Raw genomic sequence first — 13,609 nt, 5'->3', positions numbered from 1 at the left:
TACAGGAAAAGGAACTGCCTGTCTCTTTTATTCTTCACACTTGATCCCTAACTTGGCCTTTGACAGCAAAACCCTATTCACATCTACTCAAAAGTGAACTCCACTGAGTTCCAAACCCTACAAGTGTCCCTATTTTCCAGGGACAGTCCCGGATTTACAGAAGCCGCCCTGGTTTCTGATTTGATCCTAGAATGTCCCGCTTTTCCTTAGGACATCCCTATTTTCATCAGAGAAATGTTGGAGGGTATGGAGTTATGTGGCCCCCAATCCAAGGAAATAAGTAACCATACAACCTTTAGAAGTCAACTGAAAGCAGCCCTCTATAGGGAATGTTTTTAATTTTTAATGTTTTGATAGGTTTTTATATATGTTGGAAGCTGGATAGCTGGGGTAACACAGCCAGATAAATAAGAAAATCCTTATTATGGAATAGAACGTGCCTGTTTTCATCAGAGAAATGTTGGAGGGTATGGAGTTCTAGGAGGTTCACTCCAAGGTAAGTAGGTATAGAACTGTAGCCTAAAGTGCTTAAACTGTTTCATCACAGAACGTAGAGCCTAAAGGGAGGACTCTGAGGAAATGACTAGCACCAGCAGTCAAGAGTTCATTTTACCGGCTGCAGTCCTTTCTGAAAAGGAGAGACTAACCACAATGACTCATGCTCTAGCGAAAACTAGACTAGAATACTGTAATGTACTTAAAGTGGGACTGCCTTTAAAGGCAGTTCGTAAATTTCAGCAGGCTCAATATGCTGCTATACTAGATTCCTGATAGTGCATAGTAGTCAGCTTCATTCAGTATCATCCAGTGCAGTTCCAGGCTCAGTTGAAAATGCTGGTGTTAATGTTTAAAGTCCTAAATGTCTTGGGCCCAAGCATTCAAAATCTCTGGAATAGAGCTGTGGTGGGCAGTTACACGTCGGGCATTTCAGAAGGCCTTAAAAACTCATTTTATTTTATTGGCCTTCCCTTAGTAATTTTTAATTTTTTTGTCCTCCTCGTCACATGGCAGCTGTAATATTTGTATGTTGCTCAAGTTCTGACTCTGTTTTATTCTTGTGGATCTGTTTTTGTTTTAGTAATTGACCAATTTTTATAATTGTCACTTTTCCTGTTGTAAGCTGCTTTGGACGGGCTTCCCCTGGAAAAGCGGCATATTAAATATTTGAAAAGAAACATGCTAACACAAATGACCAGCAATGGCATTGCTGTTCTATCAGCTCTGATGTCAAGATTGCCTGCTAAATTTTAACATCTCCACTGGGTGGCTAAAAACTACATAGACAAAGAAATACATTTCCTTTTCGCTCTCTCCATGATCATGTTTTTATGGATGAACTAAAGTATACCTACTAATCGGATATAATAATAAAAAACCTAGCACAGCTAGTGTTTGTTTTGGAAACTGATGTTCAGCAACAATTTATTGATGTCTCAAAAGTAGTTAGAATGCTGCACAGGATTCTGAAGGCATTTTCTAAATGCCTTACTTTTGATTTGGGACTTATATCTACCATGAACATCAGCCATCATTACAATGATGAATGGAGGGGGATATGCAGAAATACAGCAACAGCCCTAAGCAACTCAAGGTAATTTTAGATGAGGCTGGAGCAAGAACATATTCTTGATTAACTGAATTTACAGTGAATTAATAGGAGTGAGGTGACAGTAAAAGATGAGTAGTCATCCATTTCATTTTTCCAATTGCCTAAGCATGCTTCCAAAGCAAAGAAAACCATTAAATTCAATGGGAATTATTTTTGGGAACATTGGTCAGTCCTTAGCACCCTCCAATTAAGATCCATTGAAGACAATTAGACATATTTTTTCATATGCCAAACTGGTTTCTGTCCCATACATATTCTCTTGAAATCTAAAGATGCAATATACCGGTATATCTAAAAGAAATATACAAAAGTAATGTCCAAATCATAGCTTTAGCTTACATTATATATGACAATTCCATGTTGAGTAATGTCCAAACACAAATCAACAAGTTGAAAAATTCTGACATTTTAATTACTACGACTGGCGTTTTTTTCTGGTAAAAAGATGGAGTGCTGGTACTCATATATTAATAAAAGTGTCATGGGTGCCAGCACAAAAGAGTTTCTGCAAACCACAAAAAGAGGTGCTGTACTGATGAGTACTGTCTGTCACAAAAAAGCCCTAACTATAATATATCCCTGTTCTGTCTGTTTAGTAGCTAGGCCATGGAACTGATACACTTCCTATTAAGCTCCTAACATTTTTGGTTTTATTTCAAATACATTCTCTTCCTGAAAATTAAATCAACAGTTCCCAACTGGAAGATGTATGCTCTCAGAGCAGGTAACCACGGTTTTTCATTATGTCCAAACTGGACCACTGATTATACTCCTATAACAAAAATGCATATAAACACCATCCATGTGGAAAAGAACTAAAAACTGACTGTACTTTATAACTTTCATGTTTTCCTAACAGTTTAAATCAGGTATTAGTGGATAGAGTTTTACATAATTATGAGGTGTACTGAACACACACACACACACAAAATTATATATCATTATACACCTACACACAAGGTATCGTTTCCATTGTCTTGCTGAAGTTTGCATTCTGCACTGCAAGGAACCCCAGTGGACAGCTTTGATCATGATGTGTGGCTACCAGTGCAATAAGATGAAAGTGAAGGTGGCAGACAGGTTCCAAATTATTAAGGTTGTTGAATCCATCAAGTGCATGAGCTCAGAATATGAGAGAGAGAGAGAAAGAAAATGTTGCAAACTGGTTTACAGGCAAATCCTACTCAGCACTTCTTTTACAAATACAAATAGTTACAGCCAACATATCAAATAGAACTGGTTCACTGATGCATCAAGATAATTAAGTCCTTTTTTTCGCTCCAACCTCCCTCTCTCCTTCTCTCTTTCGGCAACAGGATTCATTTAGGTGCTTAATTAAAAAGCGTATCCCCAGAAGGTTGGCGTATTCTCATATTATATTTCACTTTTTCCACACCAAGCATTTTCAAACTGCTGCTGTTGCTAATACAGTGAGTTAGAGAAAATATCTGCACATATGGCTCCTTTTATTCTCTTTCAGAATTATCACTTTAATTTAATTATAGGTTCTTTTGAGGGGGGGACTTGGTAACTTTTCACAATATAGTCGCCAGCATGCACACATGGAACAAATGAAACAAAATCTGTGTAATATGCATAACCTTTGACCTCTACTTTCAAACCCAACTCTTTCACCATCATCCTCAGCATATAAATCTGTCAGTGCTGTGTGTGTCACCAGGGGACCTGAATGCTGTGCTACGAGGAGAATGGTTGCAGTACCTGACATCAGTAGAAATTTTCAGAATGCATAATTAAAGGCATAAGCCAGAAATGTTCAATAATCAGTTCATAGCAAGCTAAATGCAGAGATGATATATCAAAGTAAGGGAAGTTTAGTCGATAAGGGCATTTTGCCTACTTCAACCTGATATGTGGGGTTTAGTCTGGTAGTTATCTGAAATCTGGACTGCTATTTTATTGTTTCACTAAATAAAGTAGTTGAGCGTTCACAGATCTGGACTGGCTAACACCAGTCTCCTGTGATACAGCTTTGGATGAGAGAAAGACAGAGCATGCTATGCTGGGTTATTTATTTATTTTAAAAAGAAGGGCATCACAAGACACCTACAAATGAGAAAGGACCTAAAGATTTCCTATAGTTCATGGGTGTAGTATGTCACTTTCCAGCCTTCTTCATCTGGTTCTTTCCCCAGTTAAAAAAAGCTTTTCGAGTAGTATACTGTCTTTCTCTCCTTCTCTCCACTCCTTTGATTTCTAGTGCTAGAATCTATATTCTTTGCACTGCAACCTTGAATACACACACAGCTCTGGGGTCACAGTGAAGAAGTGATCATATAAAATGCAAAGCACTGTTTAGGGAGAATCCTATCCACAAATGAGGCATCCTGTTCCCTATTATCACCATGGCCTTGCTCCAAGTTTTAATCTCTTATGAAGTATTATTAGCAAATATACAGGGAATAGGAACTTCACAGTGGTGGCCCCATTTTATAGAATTACTTTCCTAGGGAGAATTATCACAGCACTCCCCTGCTTGCGTTTAGAAGCCAGCTTATGGCCACAGTCCTATACAATCATAGTGCTGGCAAGCAGGAAGTACATGTACAGTTTGAGATGCTGTGAATGTATTTCCTGCAGCTGATTGTCCTCCTTTATAGCAAATAGAGTACTGAAGGGAAAAACAGCTTGCCTGGTCTGCTAGATTACCTGCTGTCATAAAAGTTTTCAAAATAGCTCTATTCTCCCATGTCCACATATTACTAGAAGTATGTCCTAAAAATGCAACAGTGCACACAATTAGCCTGCGTAAATCCCACTGAGGTCTATGGGATTTATGCAGTTGATTTGTGTGCAGGAGTGCAGCCCAATACATTTCTCTTTAAGAAAGTCTTACGGAAATTTCATCATAAGGGATGGGTAACAGCTGGCTCTGCTTTTCTTAATCTGACATTATGGTTTTATTTTATTACGTTCTGCAGCTTTTACTTTTCATGTATATTACTGCAAGTCACTGTAAGTTACCCTGAACTTATAAAGTACTGTATAGATATTATTATTATTATATATAACTGCATTGTTGTTCATTTGTGTGACTCCTTGGCTAAGCCCTATGAAAGCGAATACGGTACTCCAAGGCCCGTAACAACTTCTCCCCAAGAAATATCACAATAAATCTTGGCAGCTTGAAGAAATCAAATATGCACACAGCCTGAGATGTTAAAATAAAGATTAGTAATACAATAGAAAACTATAATTATTTCCCCAGTTAATTATAAACATAGTTCTTCCTAATGCTTTATCCTCAGTGGTTTATTCGTATGCTGAGCAGCACATCTCTCTAGGGAGAGGGCTAAAAAAAAATCCATCAATTTCTCAATTAGTGAATTTGTTTTCCAAGTTGTAGTGGAAAGAGACTGGAGAGGGCTCCAGAAATGCCCAAGGCATCCATGCCCTACTTCAAAAGATCAAGAGAAGAAACAAGGCAAAATGCTTGATAATTATGAAAATCATTCCAGGGTGTACAGTTTTTTGAGACAAAAGAAAAGACCCACTTTACTTACTAAAATGGAAAAACTAGAAGAAGTTTTCATTTAAATCATTCATTTAATTGGGCTTGGATCCTACAAAAGCAAAGCCAGGTTTGAAATCTGAGTTCTCATGAGACTGGCTGTCTAATTCTCATAGTGCAGTGCACTATGGAGTCAAGAGTGTCGCCATAAGCTTTAGGGAGTCTTTTCTTAAGACAGAAAAAAAAAAAATTGTGATGCAAAATTCAGCTAAAGAGGAGAGAGAAGATTGTGGATCCAGTAACATCCCCCTGCACCCCATACTACCCCTTCTCAGACTTTGATCCTCAGATGTTGTGTAATTCCAACCCCTACAGTTCCTGACCTCCAGCTTCACTGACAGGCGATGAAGAGTGTTGTAGTCCAACAACATCTGGGGAGCCACATTTTGGAAATGCTATTCATTGACCATAGTGTCTGCACAGAGTTCTATGTGCACAGGGTCCTATCCTATGCAGGTCTCTGTGTAGATATTATGATCAGTATAACACTGGGCCCATTAGTGGGATGGGCTGTGCGACCATGACTACAATCCCTCCCTTGATGCTCTCTGTAAACATCTGCATAGGGCAACATGCATCATTATATCAGTTGAAGGAGCAGGGGAACCTGTGAACCATCCAAATTTGTAGCAAAAATATCAGTCTCCTATGGTCCATTACACTATCTTGGTCAAATAATTAAAAAGAAAGTGTCAGGAATTTTTGTTCAGCCTTTGCTTTAATGCTTTCTCAGTTGGTATCTGCTCTCACATATTTGTGACCAAGAGAAAGTCAGGAAAAGAGAAAGCTTCCTGACCACCTGCTAAGAGTTCCAATGGCTATGCTTCATTCTCCTCTTTCTGCAATGGTTTTCACTTATGTATTTATTACATCCACTATTCTATTTCCAGGACATCTTATAGTAGGTATAGTGAGCAGGACTCCTCTTTCATTCATTACACAGTTTAAATTAAATCAGAATGCCATATACAGTTAAGATTGAATGTGCCCATATGAAGTTAACATTCATAATATTATTAAAATTGCACGGGAAAAGCAACATGCATAATTGAAAGAGAGAGTGAAATGTAAAACGTTAACATTAGCTAACCACTACATGAATGTTCTCCACAGATGAGGACAACAAAAAGTCTTCCACATCCAGACACTGCTGCAATTCCCTCTGCAAAACTTTTCTACAGGTAATCCTGTGCCAACCCTAACTACAGTTGTAATTACTGAATGTGAAAAACAAGAAGTTTACACAGAGCATCGTTAACACCACTATTTACACATCATAAGCCAGATGTGAAATGCTAACACAAAGAAAGGAGAACAGCTTTATTTTAGGGCACTTGAATAAGGACCAGCCTTACTATGAAATAATGCAGACCTCTCAAACCTTTTGGACTCTGAACCCCACAACCCAGTGGCAGCTCTCTCACCACCATATGATTACAAATAATATTCAAGCACAGCTGTATGTGTGCAATGTGCTGCTCCATGGTCAGTATTTATTATTATTATTATTATTATTAAGGTATGAATCCAATACCGGTATTAGAAGAGGGTTAGAAAAGGGCATGTCAGGTTCCTCCTAAAACAAGCTAATCACAAATGGAGGCACATATGGGAATAAATTGCTGTAGAAAGGAACATTAATATATTTCAAGGCTCTGCAGTTTCCAAGTTAGCTTAGCAGTCTTGGTGACTACATTAAAGCTATGACAATGGGAGAATCGGTACCTCTGAGTCTGTCAGAGCTTCACAGCACCTGCAACTGAAATAATGTGAAGCAGTTGTACCAGACAGCAGATTCCAGAGGGGGCACTATTTTGCCATCTTCAGTCTTGCTCATCTCTAAGAAAGCAGTCCAATCCAGAACACAGGGAAATGTTTTTAGCTTCTTTCTTCACATTCAAAAAGATTGAAGAGTAGCACTGACTTCTAAGTTCACCCACATGACACCCCAAAACAGTCTCTCAGTATAAAAAATAAAGTGATCCAAGAGATCTTCATGCACAATAAACCTAGTAGTGGCAACTTCATAGACATCTTAATAGTGGCGACTTTATTGATCCCTAAAGTGGCAGTCCTCCAGACTCCCAAGACCTACAGGAATTCCTTGGACCACAGAAGTTTTTAATACAGTAGGGTGGTGGTGGTTATTTTTTATATATTAAAAAAAAAGTTCACAAAAAGGCATGTTGTATAATTGATGTCACTGTTTTCCATTTAACATAAAAGATATTTTTTTTAAAAAAAAAAAAAGTTTATTGGAATGCTTTACAAACTGCATGTCCAAGATTTGAGGGGATTCCTGTGAATTCCCTGAACCTGAAAGAGGAAATACGCCCACACTGAAAAGGATTCTGGTTCTGACTTTATTGGGTGCTCTATGCAAAGAAACCTAATTGGACAATATTCCAGGTGTCCTGGGAAACACCTATCCTTGTTGTCTTCTGTGGGGCCCTCTAATGCACACAATGTTTTTTCAGCTGTCGCTGAAAATGTGAATTTCTGGCGTGTGTCTCTTTTACCCACTCCACTCCTTTTACCATGGTAACAATGAAAACAGGTTTCTCAGCTAGCTTTAATAAGACTGCTTGTTGTTATTGTATATATGGCATATAGCTCAACACATGTATGGAACTTCTTTCCATCATCTGTTATTGAGCCAACTGGTGTGTGGCAAGGGAAGTTCAAGAAGGCACTCGCTTAAAGCATCTTGCAGTGGAAATGCCTTGTGATGTAGAAGCCAAGGCAAATACAATGTAGAGACCTGATGCTCTAGTGCAAGGTTAGTCAGAATGTAGCAAAACATTCCCGGGGACACAGAGATAATTCTGAAGGAGATATTTTACAGTCATCTTCAGGCTATAATAATAGTAATAAAATGGCTGCGGATTTATTCTCAGTTTAAAAAACGAGCTAGTGATATATATCTCTGTATGATGGTGCTACTCTCTATATGTACACAGGCAAATTCTTTGGGCGAAGATTATGTTTTAGGCGTGCAGTGAAAGAGGTGGCAGGCAAGGGGGCTTAGAAACCAATGGAGGAACATTTCAGGAAAGCTCTTTTCCTGCTGAGCAAAGCAAAAAGGAGAAAGAAGGATGAACTCCCAGGCACCTCAGCCTGTCAGTTATGGCTAATACAAGAAGAAGCACTAAGCAATTCAACTAATTGTCCCATTCATAGTGCCTTGCCCCCTTCCTTTCCAGTACTAATCAGATTATCTTCCCATTTGGCTATCTCTATGGAGCCTGCTTTTGTTCCCCAATTAACCCTTTTATTTGTTTGTTTGATGTTATGAGATAAAGACGGTGCCAGCCTTTCAACATGAGTTGGAGCCTTATCAGCTTCTCTCATTAATTCGTTCAGTGAATATTCAGGGGTGAGGGTCTCTCCTTCTGGCTTCCTCAGTCTTATATCAGGAAAACCAGCATTCAGTTTATATATATATATATATATGAAGTTAGTTGGCACCTGTCTGTCTGGGGAGACAACAGAAGAGCGTGTTTGTTAAACCTAAAAAGCCACCCTTCTGCTGGTGCCTGTTGTTACTAATCCTTCACCTGGAAACTGGCTCCCCCTGAAAGGTCCAGCAGAAGTGTGATGTCTGTCTCTCTTGTTTTTATTCAGGCACTAGGGTTCAAAGGAGCTGAGCCAACCAACCAGTTTTGATGCTGCCCAGAGACTGCAAACTTTGCAAATGGTCCTTTTCATGGGGATCTCAGCAAAGGAACACCAGCAGGGTACTGTGAACTCCTGGTATCTATACAAATACTTAAGTTCATTTTGCTCTAGGAATTTCAGCAAAGCTTAATGTTCTGACTCAAGTGGGGGGTGGGCTCGTTTGTTTCTGATAGCATTGTCCACATATTAATATTTGGGTAGGGGCAAAAAAAATTGCCCCAAACCCTGAGGGCTGGAAGTGTAAAGCAATAGGTCACTTGCTCTGGAGGTGCCTCTCAGACATTTTTTATGCCTACGGTGGAAAACATAAATAGTGCCTTGAACTACTGTTTTAATATGGTACACAATCCATCAGGAAATTCTCCTTCACAAGTCCCCAATTGAAATGCATAGCATCTGTGAGAAGGGAAGCATTGCGTCCAGTTCCTGTTCCTTTTGATAGGGCTTGCCCCAGGCAGCTTGCCCAGAAATGCTTCCCCACTGGATTCTACCCCATGGGGCAGATCTGTCTCTCACTCAACTCTCCTGCCCTCCCACCCTTCATGGCTGCCAAAACCTGCCACTTGAAGTGGCTGTCTCACTTTGGCTCATGTTTATAGAGCTGCCCCTGGCATAAAAACGATTCACTTTCTCTGAAGTGCTCCTGCTGAAAGTCAAATTCGAGAGGGGTAGTCCTGTTAAGTCTGTTTCAGCAGATCAAACACAGAGAGACGGAGAAAGAAGGTGATGGGCAGAGAGCCAGCCTTGTGGCACCTTATAGGCTTCTGCCACAACAAACCTGCCAGTTATTAAGGTGGCACAAAACTAGGCAGGCCGTCTCCTAGCGAAGTCAAAGAAAATGTGTTGGACCTAGAGGAGTACCTCTGGCTGTGATCAATTCAGCTGAGGGTGTGTGTGGGATTTCAAATGGTTTTCTGCAGAGCTGTTTTTCTAGAAAAAGAGGTGCCGGAACTCACCATGAACACTCCCGCGGTTCTCTTGTCATGGCAAAGACACATAGCTGCATAGCAACACACGCTCAGAGAGAAGCCGGGACACATGAAGCGAAAGCCCCGGGTGCTACTGGCAAGGCCGGCAACAACCCTTTCCTTTCTCCTTCCCCAGATATGCCGAGGGCACGGGGGACATGCCCCGCCTGGCATCCTGACCCTACTCTGCTAAACTGCGAAGTACAGGCGCCTGCGTAGCAGCACAGCTTCACTCCGGGCCGCTTCCAACACTCCCTTCGCCACTCGCGTTTCAAACGCCTCACCCGAGGAAGCGAAGCGATCGAGCTGGTCCCTCACTCACCTATATATCTACACACACACTTTCCAGCTCCAACCAGAGGAGATCGCGGGTTTTCCCCCCACAGTCCTAGAGATCAAGCAGGATTAGGGGAGAGTCCCTCTCGCTCCCCATCTCCTGGCGAGGGGAAAGGGGGAGAGCCTCGTTTCGTAAGTTTCTCCCTTGCAGAAGCTGCGTGGATGGAGAAGGAAGAGGCGAAGGTGTGCGCGCGCGCGGGGATGCCTGAAGACATCCATCCACACATCCTTCTCTCTCAGGAGCCACCAGCCCCAGGCGGCGCCTCGAAGGCGGCAGTTCTAAGGCTCGAGAGACGAGCCCCCTTTTGGATTCGTCGGCACTGAACATCGCCCCAAAGGTGTCGGGGCCACTTGGGCAGAGGAATGTAGAAGTAGCGATAGCGCTTAACGAGAGAGGTGCTCCTCCCCGCCCCCGTCCCGAGCTGGCCCTGCTGGTATCCATTAACCTGTGGAGAGGTGAGCGAGGAAAGCGCTCGCTCTCGCCTTTGCGGGGTTCTGCGGGGAAGATGGGCAGGCAGGCAGCGCCACTCAGTCCAACCTGGGCAGGCCGGGAAAGAACTCTGAGGAGCCGAGAGAGGGAAGGAGCGAGGGAGGCAGGCAGGCGCCGCCTGGCCGAACAAGGGCAGTCTTACCTTGCGCGGCGGAGCCGGGGCTGCTGGCGCTCAGGATGGCCAAGGCGGGCAGCACGAGCATTTGCAGTAAGTATCCCAGTCCCAGTCCGTAGCGGGCGGCGGCGGCGGCTTCCAGCCCTTTCGCCATGGCTGCTGCTGCTGCTGCTGGGGGAAGCAGCCAAACCCCAAAGCCGAAGTCCAGCTCGCCGGTGCCCCAAGCCCACCCTCCCGCCCCTACTTTCTCCGCGGTGATGGGCTGCTGCGTCGGCCACGGGCCCACCTGGAAGCGCCGCCGCCCTCGCGACTTTTCCTGAGGGCGAAGCGGAGCGGGAGCAGTTGGCGAAGTGGCCCGAGACTTCAGAGAGAGGCGCTGCCTCGCTTCGCCTCAGGAGAGGAAGCGCGCGCGGCGGCGGCGGCGGCGGCAGCAGCGCCTTCAGGCAGGCGGCACACTTGGGCACAGAGGGGCGCGCGCGGGTCTGAGGTGGAAGGAGAAGCAGCCACTCCGAAACGGGCTTCGCCCGCCAGCCTCGCCGACTCTCTTCCCTCAGCCGCCTTGACTTGGCCGGTAGACCCAGCTGGGGCTCCTCCTCAGGCAGGACGGGCGCCCTTTCGCCCCAAGCGCGAGCGGCAAGAGCGGGGTCCGGGCGGCGGGAGCTGCTGCTGCTGCTGCTGCTGCGAGGTGAGCAGGAATGGTCATTTCATAGTCTGGCCAAGAAGTCTGAGGGAGCTGGAGATGGCAGAGGCGGGAGGACCGGGGGGAGCGCCTCCGGCTCCGGCAGCATCCTTCTTCCCAACTCCGGCCGCGGGGACTCAACTGGAGGCGAGGCGAGGCAGCCCCGCAGAGGCACACGCCCCTGAGCGCGGCGCTGTCTGCGTGAAGGCGAAGCGAGAGCGAGAGAGCCGGCGCGCTTTTCCCCTCTGCCTCTCCCCCCCTCGAATGTGGTACACGAGCTGCGGAGCGGAGCCCTGGCGGAGGCACAACGCGCTCTAGCCAATGGAGCGCCGCTTTCCCAGGGACACTTGCAAAACCGGAGCTGGATTTCCGGACGGGACTGGCTCCTCCCGCTGGCTGCTGCTGACGCGCATCTCTCAACTCGAGAGTAGTAAGACTGTTGAGGGGCAGCGATCCTGAACGCAAATATGGCATGTGGTTCAATCCTATACACACCACTGGGAGTAAGTCTCCTTCGCTCATTGGGGTTTACTCCTAAGTAGGCAGGTATAGGCAGGTTGGACACTTACTTGAGACCAGACGTGGGTAAGAAGGATAGATGTTGATATTGTGCCTTTAAAAGCCAGCATGCTGTGATTGGGGGGGGGGGGGTGAGAGTAATAAGGGAAAGGAATCTCACCACACCCAGAGAATAGATTTTAGCAAAGGTTCTCACCGCTGATGCTGAATGGTGACCACACCCTGAAAACAGGGGAGCTTCTCATCTAAGTGGCTGTTAATCCCAAACACTAGAAATCCTACTGATTTTAGAGGGATTTGTTTCTGAATAAACATGCTTGGAAATGTGCAGCTGTGTGAGTAAACAATAGGAATATGTTCATGAGACTGGATTCATGAGGGATACACCCACCTCTAGGATCTTGCCTTTGTGGTGTCAGGAGTCCTCTAACAGCTGTAAAACAAGAGCAGCAGTTTTCTGTACTACCTAAGTTAGGGTAGGTCTCTTTGGAATGAGATAATTCTAGACCTTTGCCACAAACTGTGCAAAGGAAGTAAAATAGTGCTTTTGAACTGCTAGGTTGGCAGGAGCTGGGATAAACCACTGAGCCTCTTGGGGTTGCCGATTGGAAAGTTGGCGGTTCAAATCCCCATGATGGAGTGAGCGCCTGTTGCTCTGCCCCTGGAATGGTGCTGCCAGTCAGAGTATGCAATAATGAACTGCATGGGCCAAGGATCTGATGTGGTCTATGGCAGGTAGCTTCATGTTTTAAAGCCAAGATTCTCCAAAAAGAAGAAGAAGAAGCTGCCCTTCCTATGGAGACAAGCTGCAGCTTGATTCCCTCCCGATTTCATATGTGTATTTTATTTATGATAATTATTTTCCACATTTTACAAGAAAACCCACCCAGCTGCTATCTGCTAGGAAGAGGCAGATATTAACCCTTTACCTTCATCTAGTTCCATAGAATAATAAAATGTAGAGTTGGGAGGAACCATGAGGAACAGCTAGTCCAGCCACTTGCAATGCAGGAATCTTTTGCCCAATGTGGGGCTTGAACCCACAACCCTCAGGTTAAGAGTCACATGCTCTACCAACTTGCACTTCTTTGCCTGTAGTGGATGCTACAGGACACCTGTGCCACAATCCTATATTATTATTATTATTATTATTATTATTATTATTATTATAGTGTGGGGTGATTCTGGAGCCTGTTTATGGTTGTTATTTAAGCCAGATCACCTTCTTGGGAACTCATTGCCTGGCCCTGTGCTTGTGGCAGGGATAACATCATGACAGGTGCATTTGTATAAGGCTGCATCCATGTGAGTACCATCCCTGGGGAAGAGCATTGTGAAGACCTGGCAACACACCAGAAGACACCAAGCACTGCCAGGCTTGAACCTATAGGCTGTAGTGAGGCTCTTTGGCCTGGAGAAGGCTATGTTACAGTCACTTCCTTTGGAATATAAAGAACTACTGCGTCAATAAAGTGGTTGACCAAAGGGGAGAACAAGAAATCTGAAAATGTTGTTAATAATGTTCCAAGGGGCTTCCTATGAAATACCCTGAAGTGATTGACAGTGAAAGCATCTATCTGTCATCCATTGATTGATTGATCAATCTCTATTATAGATACTAATTAGGACAGGGGTCAGCAAACTTTTTCAGCAGAGGGCTAGTCCACTGTCCCTCACACCTTG

General features: G+C 44.0%; 1 protein-coding gene across 3 annotated transcripts in view; it reads right to left on the bottom strand.

Annotated features, from left to right (window-relative positions):
* The window catches only part of UNC5C (unc-5 netrin receptor C), a 342,182-nt gene extending 329,166 nt beyond the window's left edge, over nt 1-13,016 (bottom strand). Inside the window, exon 1 of one of the 3 annotated variants that reach the window (XM_081020743.1) lies at nt 10,756-13,016. In XM_081020743.1, the coding sequence (XP_080876869.1) occupies nt 10,756-10,882 (127 nt within the window). In that variant the 5' untranslated portion in view covers nt 10,883-13,016. The remainder of the gene's footprint in view (nt 1-10,755) is intronic. The other 2 variants (XM_081020744.1, XM_081020742.1) reach the window with 2 other exon arrangements.
* Nucleotides 13,017-13,609: the final 593 nt, after the last annotated feature.

The sequence above is a fragment of the Podarcis pityusensis genome (assembly GCF_964106645.2).
Source record: "Podarcis pityusensis genome assembly, chromosome: 9".
In the NCBI taxonomy this organism is placed as follows: domain Eukaryota; kingdom Metazoa; phylum Chordata; class Lepidosauria; order Squamata; family Lacertidae; genus Podarcis; species Podarcis pityusensis.
Note: the sequence above shows the minus strand (reverse complement) of the source record. Positions and strands in the feature narration are given on the sequence as shown.